Source organism: Aegilops tauschii, chromosome 4, assembly GCF_002575655.3.
Source record: "Aegilops tauschii subsp. strangulata cultivar AL8/78 chromosome 4, Aet v6.0, whole genome shotgun sequence".
In the NCBI taxonomy this organism is placed as follows: Eukaryota; Viridiplantae; Streptophyta; class Magnoliopsida; order Poales; family Poaceae; genus Aegilops; species Aegilops tauschii.
The window spans coordinates 488,866,320-488,884,270 of NC_053038.3; the positions used below are offsets into that span (position 1 = coordinate 488,866,320).

The window sequence follows — 17,951 nt, forward strand, 5'->3', positions numbered from 1 at the left end:
CGCCTCATCATCGAACTGAGGTAGCAATTTACGCTTCGGGTAACTTTTGGCTGGGCGCTTGAGGCCGTATTCCTCGGCTGCCAGGACATCAGTCCATCTATCGTTGAGCAGATCTTGATCAGCTTGAAGCTGCTGCTGCTTCTTTTTCAGGCTCCTTGTAGTGGCTATTAGCCGGCGCTTAAAGTGCTCCTGCTCGAGAGGTTCCTCAGGCATGATAAAATCCTCGTTGCCGAGGCTCACCTCCTCCTCGGAGAGCGGGAGATAATTACAGTCCTCCGAGTCTTCGTGTATGGCCTGTTCATCAGGGCTAACTTGCACGTCTTCCCGTTCGTCCTGTTCAGAAGTTGCCTCAACGGGGTCTTCATTGTCTTCGGCACCGTCCAGAGTGTTATCTTCTCTTGTGCCGGTATCGCTGTCTTTTGCACGGCGTGATTTAGAGCGGTGCCGCTGACGTCTGCGTTTTGGCTGTATCTCGGGAGGTTTATCCTCGACTGGATCCTTCTTGTTGTCGCCATTGTTCTCTTTAGGAGTGTCCACCATGTATACGTCATACGAGGAAGTGGTCGTCCAACGTCCGGTAAATGGCGGGTTTTGGGCCTCCTCTTCTCCGGCATCGTTGTCCATACCGTCGATGTCTTCGGAGCCGTAATCGAGCATGTCGGTTAAGTCCTCGACAGTGGCTATGAAGTGGGCGGTGGGTGGGAAACGAAATTCTCCGCCATCAGCCTCCAGTTTGAACCGGATATAATTCGGCTGTGAGTCCCCCACCAAGGAGAGTGTTTTTAATGAGTTTAGCACGTCACCTAAAGGCGAGTGCCGGAAGATGTCTACGGAGCTGAATTCGACGATCGATGCCCGATCAAGCTCGTCGTGCGTGGACGCACATGCTTTGGAACCTGTAGCCGGAAACGTGTCCGAGGTTCCGGTAACACAGATCCCACTTGAGGTTGGGTCTGTGTGCGGCTCCGACGCCGCTGAATCTGCGGCCTCCGTGGCGGGGTTGAGCCTCCTGTCCTCGAATGGCGTGATCTACTCCGGATCTAGGGCCAGAGCAGTTGTAGGCGCTATCGCCTGGGTATGGTCCGATGACAGATTTAAGTCATGTTCATCGCGGTGACAGGGAGCGGCTGCCGCGGTCTCGAATCTGTCGAAGATCAAATCTCTGCGGATGTCCGCGATGTAGTTCAAGCTTCCGAATCTAACCTGATGGCCAGGGGCGTAGCTGTCGATCTGCTCTAGACGGCCAAGCGAGTTGGCCCGCAGTGCGAAGCCGCCGAATACGAAGATCTGTCCGGGGAGGAAGACTTCTCCCTGAACAACATTGTTGTAGATGATTGACGGGGCCATCGAACCTCTTAACGACGACACAGCGGAACTCTCAATGAAAGCACCAATGTCGGTGTCAAAACCGGCGGATCTCGGGTAGGGGGTCCCGAACTGTGCGTCTAAGGTCGATGGTAACAAGAGACAAGGGACACGATGTTTACCCAGGTTCGGGCCCTCTCTATGGAGGTAATACCCTACTTCCTGCTTGATTGATCTTGATGAATATGAGTATTACAAGAGTAGATCTACCACGAGATCGTAATGGCTAAAACCCTAAGAGTCTAGCATGTATGACTATGATTATTCTTCTGCCCTCTACGGACTAAGCCCTCCGGTTTATATAGACACCGGAGGGGACTAGGGTTGTATCAAGTCGGTTACAGAGAAAGGGATCTTCATATCCGTACGCCAAGGTGAGTCCCATCCGGACACGGGTGAGGGTCTTCGGTCTTGTATCTTCACAACCCAACAGCCCGCCCCATGTCGACAGGTCGGACGTCCGAGGACCCCTTAATCCAGGACTCCCTCACCCCCCTTTCCTAGTCCAACTAGGAGGGGGAAGGAAGAGGAAGAGGGAGAGAAGGAAAGGGGGGCCGGCCCCCTTCCCAATTCGGATTGGGCTTGGGGGCGCCCCTCCTCTTAGCCTTCTCCTCTCTCTTCCACTAACGCCCATGTAGGCCCATTAAGACCCCAGGGGGTTCCGGTAACCTCCCGGTACTCCGGAAAATGCCCGAACTCATCTAAAACCTTTCCAGTGTCCAAACATGGCCTTCCAATATATCGATCTTTATGTCTTGATAATTTCGAGACTCCTCGTCATGTACGTGATCACATCCGGGACTCCGAACAAACTTCGGTACATCAAAACACATAAACTCATAATACCGATCGTCATCGAACGTAAAGCGTGCGGACCCTACGGGTTCGGGAACTATGTAGACATGACCGAGACTCATCTCCGGTCAATAACCAATAGCGGAACCTGGATGCTCATATTGGCTCCCACATATTCTACGAAGATCTTTATCGGTCAAATCGCATAACAACATACGTTGTTCCCTTTGTCATCGGTATGTTACTTTCCCGAGATTTGATCGTCGGTTTCTCACTACCTAGTTCAATCTCGTTACCGACAAGTCTCTTTACTCGTTCCGTAATGCATCATCCCGCAACTAACTCATTAGTCACATTGCTCGCAAGGCTTATAGTGATGTGCATTACCGAGAGGGCCCAGAGATACCTCTCCGACAATCGGAGTGACAAATCCTAATCTGGATCTATGCCAACTCAACAAACACCATAGGAGACACCTGTAGAGCATCTTTATAATCACCCAGTTATGTTGTGGCGTTTGATAGCACACTAAGTGTTCCTCCGGTATTCGGGAGTTGCATAATCTCATAGTCATAGGAACATGTATAAGTCATGAAGAAAGCTATGGCAACAAACTAAACGATCATCGTGATAAGCTAACGGATGGGTCATGTCAATCACATCATTCTCTAATGATGTGATCCCGTTAATCAAATGACAACTCATGTCTATGGCTAGGAAACTTAACCATCTTTGATTAACGAGCTAGTCAAGTAGAGGCATACTAGTGACACTCTGTTTGTCTATGTATTCACGCATGTACTAAGTTTTCGGTTAATACAATTCTAGCATGAATAATAAACATTTATCATGATATAAGGAAATATAAATAACAACTTTATTATTGCCTCTAGGGCATATTTCCTTCAGTTGGCATAAAGTTGAGACACTTATTTTGGAACGGAGGGTGTATTGGCTATGATCTGTGAATCATTGAGATGCAATAGCATGCATGTTAGTCTCCTTTGTGTTTGATGGAATGTTGCAACAGGCAATCTTGGATGCAAGATATATGAAACACAAGCTGAAAGCTTTCATAGCTTTGTACAGTTTTTGCTGCTCTCGTGTTTTCGATGAGCTGTTGTGTTTTCGCTGATTTCGCACTCCTCCACTGTAAGAGTGGAGAAAATTGTAAAGAGTGGAGACGCTCTACCTCCTTTCGCCGAAACTTGGGCCACCCATCATCTGGTGCACGTGTCATGCACCAAAGTAAAGTGTACAGTACAACTGAGACTCAGCACCGTCGTACCACCTCAGTAATAATGACCAATGGGCCATCAAATCACATATAGACCCGGCAGTAAGTTGGACGGACGAAGCAACCATCACTCTTCGTTGAATCCGGTTCTCCCTTCAACGCGTTCGGCAGTGAGAGGTTGCGTCCGCTCTACCCGGGCATGAATGCGGCACCGATTCTCTGGAGCGGCACTGAGCGCGCGCGGGCGATAGCCAGTTTCGAAAAAAAAATAGATTAGGGCTATTTTGTGTTGAAGTTTTGAAAAATGGCCAGTTTTGTCCATTTTCACCCTTGGGTGGTCAGGAGCGGGCGTGGCAGCTGTCCTGACCGGACACCGGACACGAGAGTATGCACCGACTCTCGCGGCTTCGTAGTACTACACACCATCTCTCTATAAGGTCAATGTGTCGCTCTCTCTAACACACACACACACGCTGTTAAACACACACACACACACACACACAGGTTCATAGAATTGGAATACCGTGGGAGTGGGAAGCCACAGGAAGTGAGATCAATGGAGTATGTACAAGAAGAGAAGAGGTACACGCACGTCCGTCGGAGACACGGTCACTGCCTCGCACTATAGCCCAGCCGACCACAGCGCGACGGCCGGATCTGTGCCTCTCTTGTCCCGGCGCCAGCGGTCAACTGCTATATCTGCGGCCGCGGGATTTGACGCACGCGGCTGCCGGATTTGGAGGATTCCGGCCGCCTGCGACTGCGCCTTGCCATGCATTGTCCGGGTACCGGGTCGCACAACAATGGCAATGCCTCCACGTCGCGTGCAGGTAGTGAATCCGCCTCTAGCCACTCGAATCTATCCCGTCGGCGGAGCACCGACAAAGACACGGCTGGCCACCGTCCGGGCTCGGCCCTGGCCTAGCGGCTAGTCAGTTCACATGTTCACATTCCAAGGTGCATTAAATTGATGCATGCGAGGATTAAAAGAAACCAACCAGTGCATGTAACCATTCTACTCATTTAGTGGTCGTCCATGAATATATTGTAATTATTGCAGATTAAAGTTTGAGTAATTTTGTAAACTACGAGACTGAGTACATTTCTCCACTCATCATCTGCCTTGGTTGATGAGATTTCAAATTTAAGCCCTATAAACCGAATAGGAGGGAGTAGTTAAAAATTTTGGTCAACCTTTGACAAAAAATATATGACGTGGCGTGAAAACCTAGACGTAGGTAGTAGTACGAGATACGGTGGCATAGTGACTTAGGCCGAATACAAGTGCCCAAAATTATTGGAAGAGAGCAAAGTGTACATACAAAGTAATTAAAATTGAATTTCTTGAAAATATTTAAAATTGGGGGATGGTGCAGGCTGCATCCCACCTTTCCGATTTTTATAGAGAGAAAAATAAAACCACTCCAACTATATACGTTGCAGCCTCGACACTTGTTTTCTAGGGTTTGCTCTGTTCACACTCTCTCTCTCCACTATATATATACACAATGGAGCCTCAGCGCTTGTAGTTGCTCTCTTCACACTCTCTCACCTTCTCTAGATCTAAACAAGACTGCGTTGGCCTCTCTCTCTCTCTCCCCTCACTGCTGGTCAAAGAGTCGGCAGGATCCCGTCCGCCGGGGAAGGGAAGGAGGCTTAACGTTGTTGCTGTCGGCGAGGGAGGGAATCCACTACCGGCGCCGCTATTCTCTTTCACCCAGCAGCGGTGTGGGAGGGCCTCCGACCCCTTCTTCCTCGGTGTCGTACTTAGTGTGGGCAAATCAGCCTCCGGCCGCCCACTGAGCCACACCCTCAAAACCTTAAGGTATAATTTACTTAATCTACATGCATTGCTCTAGCTGCATGTGGATTTTTTTTCGCTTCTGCACTCGAATCTAGGTGTTGTATCAAACAGGAAAGTAGTGGGGAAAGTTGTATAGCATGAATCTAGGACGTGGTTCAAAGAGGAAAGGAAGGGGGGAAGTAGTACAGACTCACTATCCAACACCTACGTTGGTCGAAAAGGGAAAACAATGACAAATGCAGTACACACATCTGTCACGAATTGATCTATCTGTGGGTGGGGGACAAGGCTGTAGAGTTTGAGCAGGACTAGATTTGCTGCCCTCACATAGGGAAAGGTGTCCAAAGATAACAAAACCGGGACCAACACAAATATGCTCCTTGGTTTTTTGTTCTTTGTTGCAACAGGCTGTGTGCGTCCACTGTCCCGTACAACTCTTTAGCTGTTGTTAATCTAATAATGCCGCTGGAAAATTGATGCAATGCCAAAGTTAAAAGCAAATTACATGTTTAACAAATTTTATTGTTAATATAATCTCTCTGTTAATATGAATCAATGCCACTATTTGATAAATGCTACTGTCTTGCTTTCTTTCCCATTTGGATAAGTTAGATGCTTCTTTTTGTGGGCTTCTGTGCCATCCACCGTTATTGACCAGTAATTGTTTCCTTTGCATCTCTGTGTAAATAGGGTTATCTACTTCACCTCGTTGCTATTGTGACCTTTTATTGCACTGCACAAAACACTTTTGTTTTAAGAGTGTTTTGTGCAGTTCAACAAAAATGTCACACGGACAACGTTGCTTGATTGCTTAAGCTTAGTGGAACTGCACAAGAGGAGATCTAACTTCCTATCCGTGTTGGCAAATTTGTTTCAGATCTTCTTCTTGTGAGTTGTTTGAATTCCGCGTCATGAGAGATCAATACTGGCCTTCTTCCACATGATTGTGCAGTGTGCTTTCATATGTTGTGCTACTTATACGGTAATGTTGCTTGATTTTAGTGACCTGCACAAAAGGAGACCAGACTTCCAATCTGTATGTGCACCGTAATATCCCATTGAGGTAAGATAATGATATTTCGCAACTGTTGCCCTGCATATTGCTACTATCATCAGAAAAGTAATGTTGTTGTTTAGTGCTATACTTGTGCTCCCTAATTGACATGCCAAATCTTACATTGAAGGCAAAGCTTGTCTGTTACTGAACCAAGTGATGAAGGGGAATGTGATCGAGGGACAAGGGAATAGAATGCACCGCAGTGCTGCTCATCGTATTGCTATGCATATATACAGGTTTGGGTTACAGCCATTGTGCAATCATGCACAAGTGGAGATCGTGCGCCTAGTCTGCAGGTTGAGGGAATACCAAGTCATGTACAAAGAAGACTTGGGTCAGCTAGCTAATATCCGTTGACACCCCGCCGCAGTTTAAGCGTCCGGTGGCCGGATGCACAAGCTGGACCTGAATTCTTCAAAGGCAGTAGTGGGAAGGCCCTTTGTCATCACATCAGCAAACTGTTGCGTAGTCGGGACGTCGAGGACGTGAAGCTCGCCAAGCGAGACCTTCTCCCGGACAAAATGGATGTCGAGCTCTATGTGCTTGGTTCGCCGGTGGTGAACGGGGCTGGTCGCCATGTAAACGCTCGAAATGTTGTCACAATACACGACGGTAGCCTTGGGAATGTCAATGCACAGCTCACCCAGAAGCTGTCGGAGCCAGCAACATTCTGCAACAACGTTCGCGACAGCGCGATACTCTGCCTCTGCACTCGACCGAGACACCGTGGCTTGGCGCTTCAACAACCAGGAGATCAAAGTGTCGCCGAGGAAGACAGTGTAGCCGGAAGTAGAGCGGCGTGTGTCGGGTCAGCCGGCCCAGTCCGCATCCGAGTAGGCGACAAGGTCCAGTGCCGTCGGGCGATGAAGGTGAAGACCGTGCATTGTCGTGCCTCGTAGGTACCGGAGAATGCGTTTGACCAGCGCAAGGTGTTGTTCCCGCGGGTCGTGCATGTGGAGGCACGCTTGCTGGACGGCATAGGCGAGGTCTAGACGGATCATGGTAAGGTACTGGAGTGCCCCGACCAGGCTCCTATACTCCGATGGATCGGCATCAGGAGGGCCGGCAGAGGCGGACAGCTTGGCGCGCGTGTCCACCAGCGTCGACGAGGCCTTGCACGAGGTCATGTTAGCTCGGTCGAGTAGGTCCTCCCTAGACTTGCTTTGGGATAGGAAGAACCCAGAGCTGCTGCGCGTGACGCTGATGCCGAGGAAATAATGAAGGGGACCGAGATCCTTCATCGAGAACTCGGCGAAGAGGCGTTGCTGGAGTTGGTGCAGAAGGCGGCTCGACGAGGCAGTCAGCACGATGTCATCGACATAGAGGAGCAGGTACGTGACACCGCCGTCGTGGAAGTAGATGAACAGGGACGGGTCAGATCGCGCTGCCGTGAACCCGATGGTGCGAAGGAACACAGCGAACCAGTCGAACCAGGCGCACGGTGCCTGCTTGAGGCCGTACAATGACTTGTCGAGGAGGCAGACGTAGTCGGGGTGGTCGTTGTTGACGAAGCCGGCCAGCTGCTGGCACTAGACACGCTCCGTCAAGTGCCCGTGGAGGAAGGCATTGTTCACGTCCATCTGGTGAACAGGCCAGTCGCGCGTCGCGGCGACCGCGAGCACGGCACGGATCGTGGCGGACTTGACGACAGGACTGAATGTCTCATCGAAGTCCATGCCGGGCCATTGGGAGAAGCCATGCACCACCCATCTCGCCTTGTACCGCTCTAGAGAACCATCAGCCTTGAGCTTGTGCCAGAATAACCATTTTCCAGTGACAGTGTTGGCACCGGGCGGGCGAGGCACCAGCGTCCAAGTATTGTTTGCCATGAGCGCCCGGAACTCCTCCTGCATAGCCATTAGCCAAAATGGATCGCGCAATGCCGTACGCACAGATTTTGGGATGGGGGAAATAGGATCTGTGTGCCCGTGGATAGCGTATTTGGGATTGGGTTTGAAAATCCCGTTGATGCCACGGGTGACCATGCGGTGTGTCGGCGCCAAGGGCGCACTGGGCGGCGATGGTGTGACAGGAGGTGGTGACGGTACAGTTGAGGTGGGAGGGCTGATGGGGCATGGCGTGGATGGGCCGGGGTTGGCGATGGTGGTGACGGTGTAGGGGTATGGGGTGGCGGCGGAGATGGTGTGCACGAGGACGACGAGGTCGCTGGTGAGCTACATGGGGCGACAGTGATGTTGGGGCGAGTGGGTGGCCGACAGGCATCATCGTCGTCAGAATGGGTAGGAGGCGCAGTTGCGCTGTAAGGGAAAGAACTCTCATCAAAGAAAACATGACGAGAGATGAGAACTTTACCCATGGATCGGTTGAAGCATCGAAACCCCTTATGATCTGGGGAGTAGCCGATGAACACACACGGAGTTGAGTGCGGGGCTAGTTTGTGAGATGAGGTGGCAGTGGTGTTTGGGTAGGACAGGCACCCGAACACGCGCATGTGTGTGTAATCTGGGTGTACACCGTAGAGGATAAAGAAAGGGGTGAGGTTGTGGCGAGGGCGGCATGGGCATTGGTTAATTAGAAAGGTTGCAGTGTTTAGAGCTTCTACCCAGAATGAGAACGACATGGATGCATGGACGAGGAGGCTGCGGGCAGTGTCATTTAGCGTTCTTAAAATGTGTTCTACTCGGCCGTTTTGAGGACTAGTGTAGGGACACGACATGCGCAGCGCAATGCCGTGCTCGGAGAAGAATTCACATGTGGAGTGGTTGTCGCATTCTCTCCCATTATCTGTTTGCAGAGTTAGTATGGACAAGTTAAAATGATGGGAGATGAAGTTTTGAAATTGCAACAGAGTTGGAAGAACTTCAGATTTTACACACAGTGGAAATGTCCAAACGAAATGACTGTAATCATCGAGTACAACTAAGTAGTACTTTCGGCCAGATAAACTAGGTATAGGGGAGGTCCATATATCACAATGAACTAGTTGAAATGGAAAATAAGACATGCTGAGAATCTGAAAACGGCAGCCTAGTGTTTTTCCCTAACTGACAAGCGTGGCAGGTATGAGCGGGTGCGGCAACAGTCGAGGGCGAGGCTTGCCGCAGGGTGATTGCCAGAGCGTCGCGTCCTGGGTGGCCGAGATGTCGATGCCAAAGGTCCACCGCGGCAGCTGTGAGGTTGTGGTGGATGCGTGTGGTAGTGAGGGGGTAGAGCTCGCCGTCGTCATCACATCGGAGGATCTCCCTCTTTGTGCGCCGTTCCTTGACAGAAAACCCGAGGTCATCAAACTCAACATTAAGAGGATTATCACGAGTTAGAGCTTTGACAGAGATAAGATTTTTGATTAGGTTTGGGCATACTAGAACGTCCTGGAGGGAGATGGGTGAGGAGTTGGTAGGGATGGTTTGGTGGTCGGAGTGCGTGACAGACAGAGACGATCCATCACCAAAGACTATGCGAGAAGGGGTGGAGGGACGAACAGAAGCGAGCATACCTGAGGACGAGGCCATGGGACGTGGATTTTTAGAACAGCTGCACCCCGGCTCTCGTATCCTGGCTGTCCAATATTGCTTTAAGATCTGTGCAACACAACTAACTTTCCATATGAAAATTTCTCTTTTTTGTTTCTCTCACATAAAAGATGTCTTGAAGTTCAAACCTTTGCAGCGTGGCAAAGCTTTCCATCTAGAATCTAGGATAAATCTTTCAGAATTTTTTGTCAAACATAAATATACAAAAAATGATTTTTTAGATTAAAAAATCATTTTTTGTATATTTATATCTGACAAAAAAATCTGAAAGATTTATCCTAGATTCTAGATAGAAAACTTTGCTACGCTGCAAAGGTTTGAACTTCAAAATATGTTTTATGTGAGAGAAACAAAAAAGAGAAATGTGTTTGCACGAATCGCGATGCGCGGAATGGATGGCTAGATAGAGAGGGCCGGGGTGCAGCTGTTCTATTTTATATTTTCGCGAGGCCATGTGCGCCGTGGCCCATGTGTCGAGGTACCATTCGCCGGCAGGAGCAGGCGGCACTGGCTGCTGCAGAGACATGTTGTTCAGTGCGTGGATGAGCGCAGTCTGGTCCCATGTAGGAGCGTCGTATGGTGCGGGAGCGCCATAGGGAGGCCCCGACGGGAGGTGGGACACGGTGCCCGCGAATGCAGACCGCGCGCCGGGGCGTGCGCCGAGGATGCCGGTCCCTGGAGCATGGGGACGCCAGGGCATTGCCCAAGCATGGACCATGCCAGTCCAAGGAGCGGAGGACGGTGTGGGAGCCCGTGGCGCAGCGACGCTGCTAGTGTTGTTGTAGTGGCCCCTGCCGGAGCCGTGTCCTCCTCCACCGGAGGAGTGCGCCCGCACTTTGCCCTTGCCCTTGTAGCGGCCACCGCCGCTGTTGTTGTTGTTGTACTGGCGGTTGTTGCCGCCGCCCCTGCCGGAGTTGGAGCCGCCTGATCCACTGGGCACGGGGAAGCGTGCGACATGGAGTGCCATGTCGGCGGGGCCGTCGTTGTGCACCGCATGATAGCTCTCCTCCAGGAGCAGAAAAGCACGGCAAGCAAGGAAGTTTGGGAGCAGACGCTGCATGGTTAGGATGGGAATGTTATAGTGGAGGCGAGGGGCAAGGCCACGAAACATATTGAGCACCTGGTCGCGGTCAGTGGCGGGCTCGCCGAGGTCGGCCAGACGATCCGCACACTCCTTGAGACGGGCGAAGTAGGAGATGACGGAGGACGCGCTCTGGTCGATGCGCCGGAATTCAGTGGCGAGGAAGACGACCTGATGCTCGGCGTTCTCCAGGAAGAGAGTGGCGATGGAAGACCCGATGTGTGCAGTTGTGACATTCCACTGATGTACGAGGCCAAAGATTTCCAGGCTAACCCGGTTGTACAGCCACGACATGACGTGCGCATCGTCCTGGAGCAAGTACATCGCCGCCGCGCTCCGGGGGGGCCGGGGGGGTTGATGGTGTGGTCGGTGACGCCGCTTTTGGCGAACATGACTTCAAAGAGGGTCCGCCACTGTGTGTAGTTGGGTGGGTTCGGCGTGAGGACCAGCGGGACATGCTGGTTGATGAAGATCCCGGCCAGCGGGGATGATAGAGCCACCGTCGCGGCCGACGCAGAGCCGCTGGGTTCGCGCGGAAGAAGGGCGCCGTCCCGGGAGGAGTTGGCCAGCGTAGAGGGAGTGAGCAGGATTGGGGAGGGTGGTGATGTGACTGGGGCCTTGAGGGGAGTGGTTGGGCCATGGCTGATGGGAGGAAGAGGAGGAGGTGCAGCCATGGCGATGGGTGATGCACTATGCAGGTTGGCAGCGGAAGGGAAGTTACAGGCACAGGATGAAAGAAGCGTTTGATACCATGTGATCGAGGGACAAGGGAATAGAATGCACCGCGGTGCTGCTCATCATATTGCTCTGCATATATACAGGTTTGGGGTACAGCCATTGTGCAATCATGCACAAGTGGAGATCGTGCGCCTAGTGCGCAGGTTGAGGGAATACCAAGTCATGTACAGAGAAGACTTGGGTCAGCTAGCTAATATCCGTTGACAGGGAAGAACAAGCGGAAGAAGAACAAAAATCAACTCCCGGTGCTGTAATGAAGCACTGGAACTGTGATGACACAAGTAATGATATAGTTTTGCATCTTAATTTATTGCTATGGCTGGAACGAGCAATTGTTTTGCCACTTCGATTTGATGCCACTCTTAATGTAATACTATGTAATTATCTCTACTTGTGCAAACAGGGATCTTGTTTGAAGATAACATATATTTTAGTGGAACTGCACAAGAAGATGTTGGAAACATTAAACTAATCGAGGAGTATATAGTAAGCATGACAACCACAGTAGATAATAACGAATGTTTCCCAAGAAGTGCTTCATCTGCATGCTCTACACAATAAGCCTCCTAACAAAGGTTGGTACCAGCCCACGGATTTCATCCATATGATTGAGCTTTGTCATCTCTATTGGTGTTGTGCTACTATTTAGTTATTGTCATGAGAAAGTGCTATTGTCCTCGAGAAGTGCTTCATCTGTCCTGTTTTAAATATTTCCTTTCCTTTTTTTGAGCAAACAGGGATGCTAGCATCTAGTTGTTCTCTTGTGTTTGCACAAAAGGATCATCCTCCTCTGAAGAAGAATATGGAGTACGTGGAGTGCCTAGTTCCGATTATGCCAGGATGAAGAAGCCAAGCCCCTCTTCTTATCAAAAGAGAGCAGTTGAAGGATGGCTACATTACTGCCCACAAGAACAAACTAACTTCAGCTCAGAAGGACTCATAGATCTCCATGTTTATTGTTGTGATGGCCAATACAATGTTGTTTTAGGATTCTTTCTGGTGAGTTCCATTTTTTATATGTGTGCTCTGCATGGATCATGTAGGTTGGCTGTTTAAACTGTAAATTCATAATACAGTTTGCTTTGTACTAATCACTTTTTTTGTATTTATGCATACAGGGATGCTCAGCTTGCTTTCAACGGGAACTGCACAAAATGTTCTGATGGTTCGTGCCCTCCATTATACTTCATCATGCACAATACATCGAATGTTCTCAAATCATTCATTTCCACCCCCTTCCACAAAATTAGGTACAATAAAGGAGGTGCTGATATGTTCAAGGCGTTGCAACATATAAAGGCGAAATCAGCTACGCGTGAAGTTGATTGATTTTAGTGGAACTGCACAAAAAGAACAGCTGGTTTATTTAGCACGAGGTGACATGTCAATGTCCGAACTGATGGCAAACTCCGCCCACTCCACAATCGTAGGCATTTGATATTTTGGAATTGGAAAACCTTGTCAAAGTTTTCTCATTGATGTACGCAATAAGACACGCATTTGATATTTTGGAATGGGACAACCTTGTCAAATTTTGCTCATTGATGTTAGCAAGAAGACATGCTTTTGATATTTTGGAATGGGACGCCCTTTGACGCAGCAGCACCAATCAATTTTTCTTTATTCTTTAGCTATGAAGTAAATATTGGCTCTGACGTGTGAATCATTGAGATGCATAATCATCGGTTGTTTTGAATGTTCTCTATGAATTGCCAGGCCTGTGAGTTTGACTGCAATGTGCACGCTAAAAATTGCTCAAACTTTTTGCACGTGTTAAACTGCTGCAAACAAGGTGATCACCGTGTGTCCTTAGAATAATTATTTTTTTGCATGTTCATGCCAGTGATACAAGAATTCAAACTAATCGGACAAAATTCGTTCATACACGGCCGGGTTTCATATAAACATGCTAGATTTCATTACATTTCATACATTCTTCAACTAAAAAGGGGTGTGCTGGAGGTATAATTAATTAACCTAATCTATGATCTCTGGCGCCCATTTCCCGTGTCCGGCTGAGCTGAACAGAAGCTTCTTCTCCAGCTCGACTCTCCAACTCCACGTCGCCACCAAGCAGCTAATCGGCCGTCAAGCTTGGCTTCAATCGGAGGGTAGCAGCGGTGGCCTTACTTGGACCCGAGCGGTGGCGACCTACCATGTTATACTCTTCCTCGTTTTCTATGTGGCGCGGCCTCGTTGGCAGTGGGGTGGGGCCTCGACGGAGCCAGCGATGCTCTCTGCCTCGTTGCCGGCGGGGCGGTGCCTCGGCGGAGCAGGGGAAATCCTCCCCTTCGTTGTTGGCAGGGCGGGGCCTCGGCGGAGCCGGCGATGTCCTCTGCCTCGTTGTTGGCGGGGCGGGGCCTCGGCGGAGCAGGGCCTCGCCAAAGCCGGCGAAGTCCTCCGTCTCGGTGCCGGCAGGGCGGGGCCTCGGCGAAGCTGGCATTGTCCTCCGCCTCGTCGTCGGTGTCGCCAAACAGCGCCTCACTCGCTTCATCACCCTCTTTGTAGGCGGCCGCAACCTTCGCCACCCGCATGCGGTACCACCAGCGCGCGAGGCGGCTCTCACGGGCTGAGCGGTATGACTCGAGCAGCGCCTCCTGCTCTGCCCGCTCCGCGACGATCTGCTCCTCCGCTTCCACGTGCTCCTGGGGGACATGGTGGTTGTAGGCGGCGTCGGCCTGCGCCTCCCGGAACTACTCCTCATGCTTCTGCCTCACCATGTCCATGTTATTGCGCACGGGCCTCGCTAATGGTCATGGTGCAATGCACCGGCGAGGATGGCGCGCGGGAGGGGGTTGGCGCCGGATCGTCGACTACCACGTTCTCCATTGGGACGTCGTCGTCCTCCGGCTACCTGCTGGCCAGCCAGTCGACAGTAATGGCTGCCATCTCCTTCTGGTCCGTCGTTCGCCCGTCCCAAAGAGCGCTGGAGCACGAGGAAGCCATGGTGGGAGTGGTGTGGATAGGAGAAAGGGAACGGAGGCGGATGACTGCGGCTATGGCCGGCGCAGCAGTTTATATAGAAATGGTGGGCGGCAGAGGGACAGACGGGTGGCGCCGAAGTAGCCGCCTCGACAACCGCGCATCCTAAACGTGAGCAGTAGAAGGATGGACGCACGGCACTTGTGTCGTTTGAACACAGAGCTATCGCCTGCACCGGGAAGCGGCGCGGGCGGCGCTGACCGTTTCCGGGGGAAAGCGCGCGCGGGCGAGGGGGTCTGGGTGGGCCAGGGCGGTCAGACTCGGGCTTGTCAGCGGTCCGGTCCAGCAGCCGGACATGCTGGCTCGCCAGCGAGCTCACCGAGTTCAGCGATGACAATCAGACAATGGACGTGGCTTCCGACCAGGAGTCGGCGCCACCGCCCAAGCCTGTTCATGCCGTGTTCGCCATAGAGCAGGTGTAGCGGCACTTCGACACCCTAATGGAGGAAGAGCTACCGGCGCAGGAGGACTTGTGCTGCAACCTTCGTCTCCTCAACGAGCACCGGCTCGCGGAGGGACGAATCGCCGGCGAACAAGCGAACGACAATGTCGTCGCGGACATGTGGCCCTATGATCCTGGCTTCCTGAACGAGCAGCGGGTGCAGTATCAGACCATCCATAGGGCCCGCGAGGCCCTCTCCATCGTCCTTCGAGTTGTTGCGCTCGCCGTGGCGCCACCGTCTCGCGTTGTCAACATGGTCAACGAACATGAGGAATCAGGAGATGACTTTACTTGGAGACCCACCAGGGCTATAGCCGCACGTACGCAAGTGCCTCCTTATTATATACAACTATATTTTTTTGCTTCCTCCTGGTTTCCTGACATCATGGTCCCACACCATTGTCAACCTATATAGTCAATAAACGAGAGAATTGCACAAGGAGCGGCCGACAGCTGGGACCCAGCAGCTAGAGCAGTATTTGTGTTTTTAAGGTGTGAGCAGTTTTTCTTGAGCGATGTTTTTTGTTGTTGTTCAGAGGAGCAGCGTATCAACTGGGCGGGTTGTGGCCCATCTAGCCCAGGCTATTATTTTATGTCGACCAAATATCCAGCCCAGATATTAATTTTTCAAGGTGAAAATGGCTAGCCCAGATATACTTTTTTTAGGAATACCAAGGCCAGGTCAACTTGTTATTCTCCGCCCCGCTGGGCTGCAAATCTTTTCTAGGAGGGATGCATTAGGCTTACCAAGAAAACGGGCTTTAAGAAATAATAAATGGGATGTAATTATCAAAACTGGGCTGTAACTATAAAAAAGCGCATCAAACAAGTAATTAGTTAAAAAATATTTTTTTTGATTATGAAAATTTTAATTTCATTACTTGTTGCGCACGCAATATTTCGTTGGATATTTACCTAATACAAATTTATTGTGAAATTATATTTAATCTGACTCAAAATTTAGGGACAAAAATATTTTTGATCCCATCAAAATGTGGGAAATTTTGTCGAATTATGTTTTGAGCGGTTGGTTGAAATTATTAATCGTTGTCCTGGCTAGAAAATGGGCTGTAATTTTAACAAACTGTAAATGGGCTATAGTAAATTCCATTATAATTAAAAAATGGGTTGTACATTATTACAAATCACAAATGGACTATATGTTCTCTACCACAGATGTGATGCTCACTTGTGGGCCTACTAAGTTGACGCGTACAGAAGGCTTAGTCAACTTACAGTCAACACACGATTCTAGCAGCAGTGGCCGTTGGATGTCCATCCAACGGCTGTAGTGCTTCTTCAATCTTGGATATTCTTGCTTCAGCCGCCCAAACCACCGTCGGCGGTACCGCCTGCTACCGCCTCCCGTGGCCGGCTGTGCTGTCGCGCAGGCTTCACCGGCCTACTCTACTCCCAAACGTCGTCCAAGCCATTCCTCTACTCACCAACACCTCCTGTTCTTCTCCGGCGACGGTAGCCTCACACCGCAGTTGAACCAATGAACCCTCATACTTCCCTCCACGTGGGCATCCATTGTTGTGTCTTCCCTGGCTCCGGATCGCGTTCCCTTCCTAGGACTCGCCATCGTTCACCGCGTTGGTTCTCTCGGCGCGGCGTGGTCAACTTTGTCAACAAATGACATCCATTGGAAGAAGCATGTACGTGGAGTGGTTGACAGTAGGGACCCACATGGCCCATGGCCGCACTCAGTAAGTGCCCCCTTATTATGCGAAAACAAATGATTTCTCCCCCCGGCAGGTTTGACGCACCAGCTACATCTTCGCACGCAAGGAAGTGCTTCCTTTATTACGCGGAAATAAAAAGTTCCCTCTCCTGATAGCTGGGACCCACCAGCTTTATTATGATCCATTTCATGAAAATATAGATTGTACTGAAGATGCTAAATTGTTTTCTTTTTATTCTAACTAGAAAAGGAAGAAATTAAAAAACCAGAAAACATCTTCGCACGCAAGGAAGTGCCACCTTATTACGTGCAAAAAAATGATTCTCCCCTGCTAGCTGGGACCCACTAGATTTGGAGGCTCACTTGTGGGCCTACTAAGTTAACGTGTACGCAGGGCTTTGTCAACTTAGTCAATAAACGATTCTAGCTGCAGTGACCGTTGAATGTTAATCCAAAGGCCGAGTTGCGTCTTCAACCTCTGGTCTTCTTGCTTCAGCCGCCCAAACCTGTGCCCGCCGTACTGCCTGCTCCAGCCTCCCGTGGTCGGCTGTGCTGCCGCACAGGCCTCACCGCCCGAACATATTACCACTGCCTAGGCCTTCCCTCTACTCACCTGTGACGCCCCCGATTCAATCGTACACTAATCATACACGCAAACGTGTACGATCAAGATCAGGGACTCACGGGAAGATATCACAACACAACTCTAAAAATAAAATAAGTCATACAAGCATCATAATACAAGCCAGGGGCCTCGAGGGCTCGAATACAAGTGCTCAATCATAGATGAGTCAGCGGAAGCAACAATATCTGAGTACAGAAATAAGTTAAACAAGTTTGCCTTAAGAAGGCTAGCACAAACTGGGATACAGATCGAAAGAGGCGCAGGCCTCCTGCCTGGGATCCTCCTAGACTACTCCTGGTCGTCGTCAGCGGCCTGTACATAGTAATAGGCACCTTCGGTGTAGTAGGAGTCGTCGTCGATGGTGGCGTCTGGCTCCTGGGCTCCAGCATCTGGTTGCGACAACCAGGTAGAATGGGAAGCGGAAAAGAGGGAGAAAAGCAACCGTGAGTACTCATCCAAAGTACTCGCAAGCAAGGATCTACACTACATATGCATGGGTATCAGTGTAAAGGGGCAATATCGGTGGACTGAACTGCAGAATGCCAGAATATGAGGGGGGTAGCTAGTCCTGTCGAAGACTAAGCTTCTGGCAGCCTCCATCTTGCAGCATGTAGAAGAGAGTAGATGGAAAGTTCACCAAGTAGCATCGC

General features: G+C 50.5%; 1 protein-coding gene across 1 annotated transcript; it reads right to left on the reverse strand.

Moving 5' to 3' along the window:
- Window positions 1-9,994: 9,994 nt before the first annotated feature.
- On the reverse strand, window positions 9,995-11,564 carry LOC120963113 (uncharacterized). The gene is made up of 3 exons (XM_073497858.1): window positions 10,870-11,564; window positions 10,201-10,803; window positions 9,995-10,000 (listed from the first exon to the last, which is right to left on the reverse strand). Exons 1-3 carry the CDS (start codon window positions 11,152-11,154, stop codon window positions 9,995-9,997), a joined length of 894 nt encoding a protein of 297 aa, XP_073353959.1. The 5' UTR covers window positions 11,155-11,564.
- Window positions 11,565-17,951: the final 6,387 nt, after the last annotated feature.

Coding starts and splice junctions, on each gene's coding strand:
- LOC120963113 (XM_073497858.1), bottom strand. CDS start 11,154: ATGTACTTGCTCCAGGACGATGCGCACGTCATGTCGTGGCTGTACAAC. Junction 10,804..10,869: donor CCGCCACTGACCGCGACCAG/GTGCTCAATATG, acceptor CTAACCATGCAG/CGTCTGCTCCCAAACTTCCT.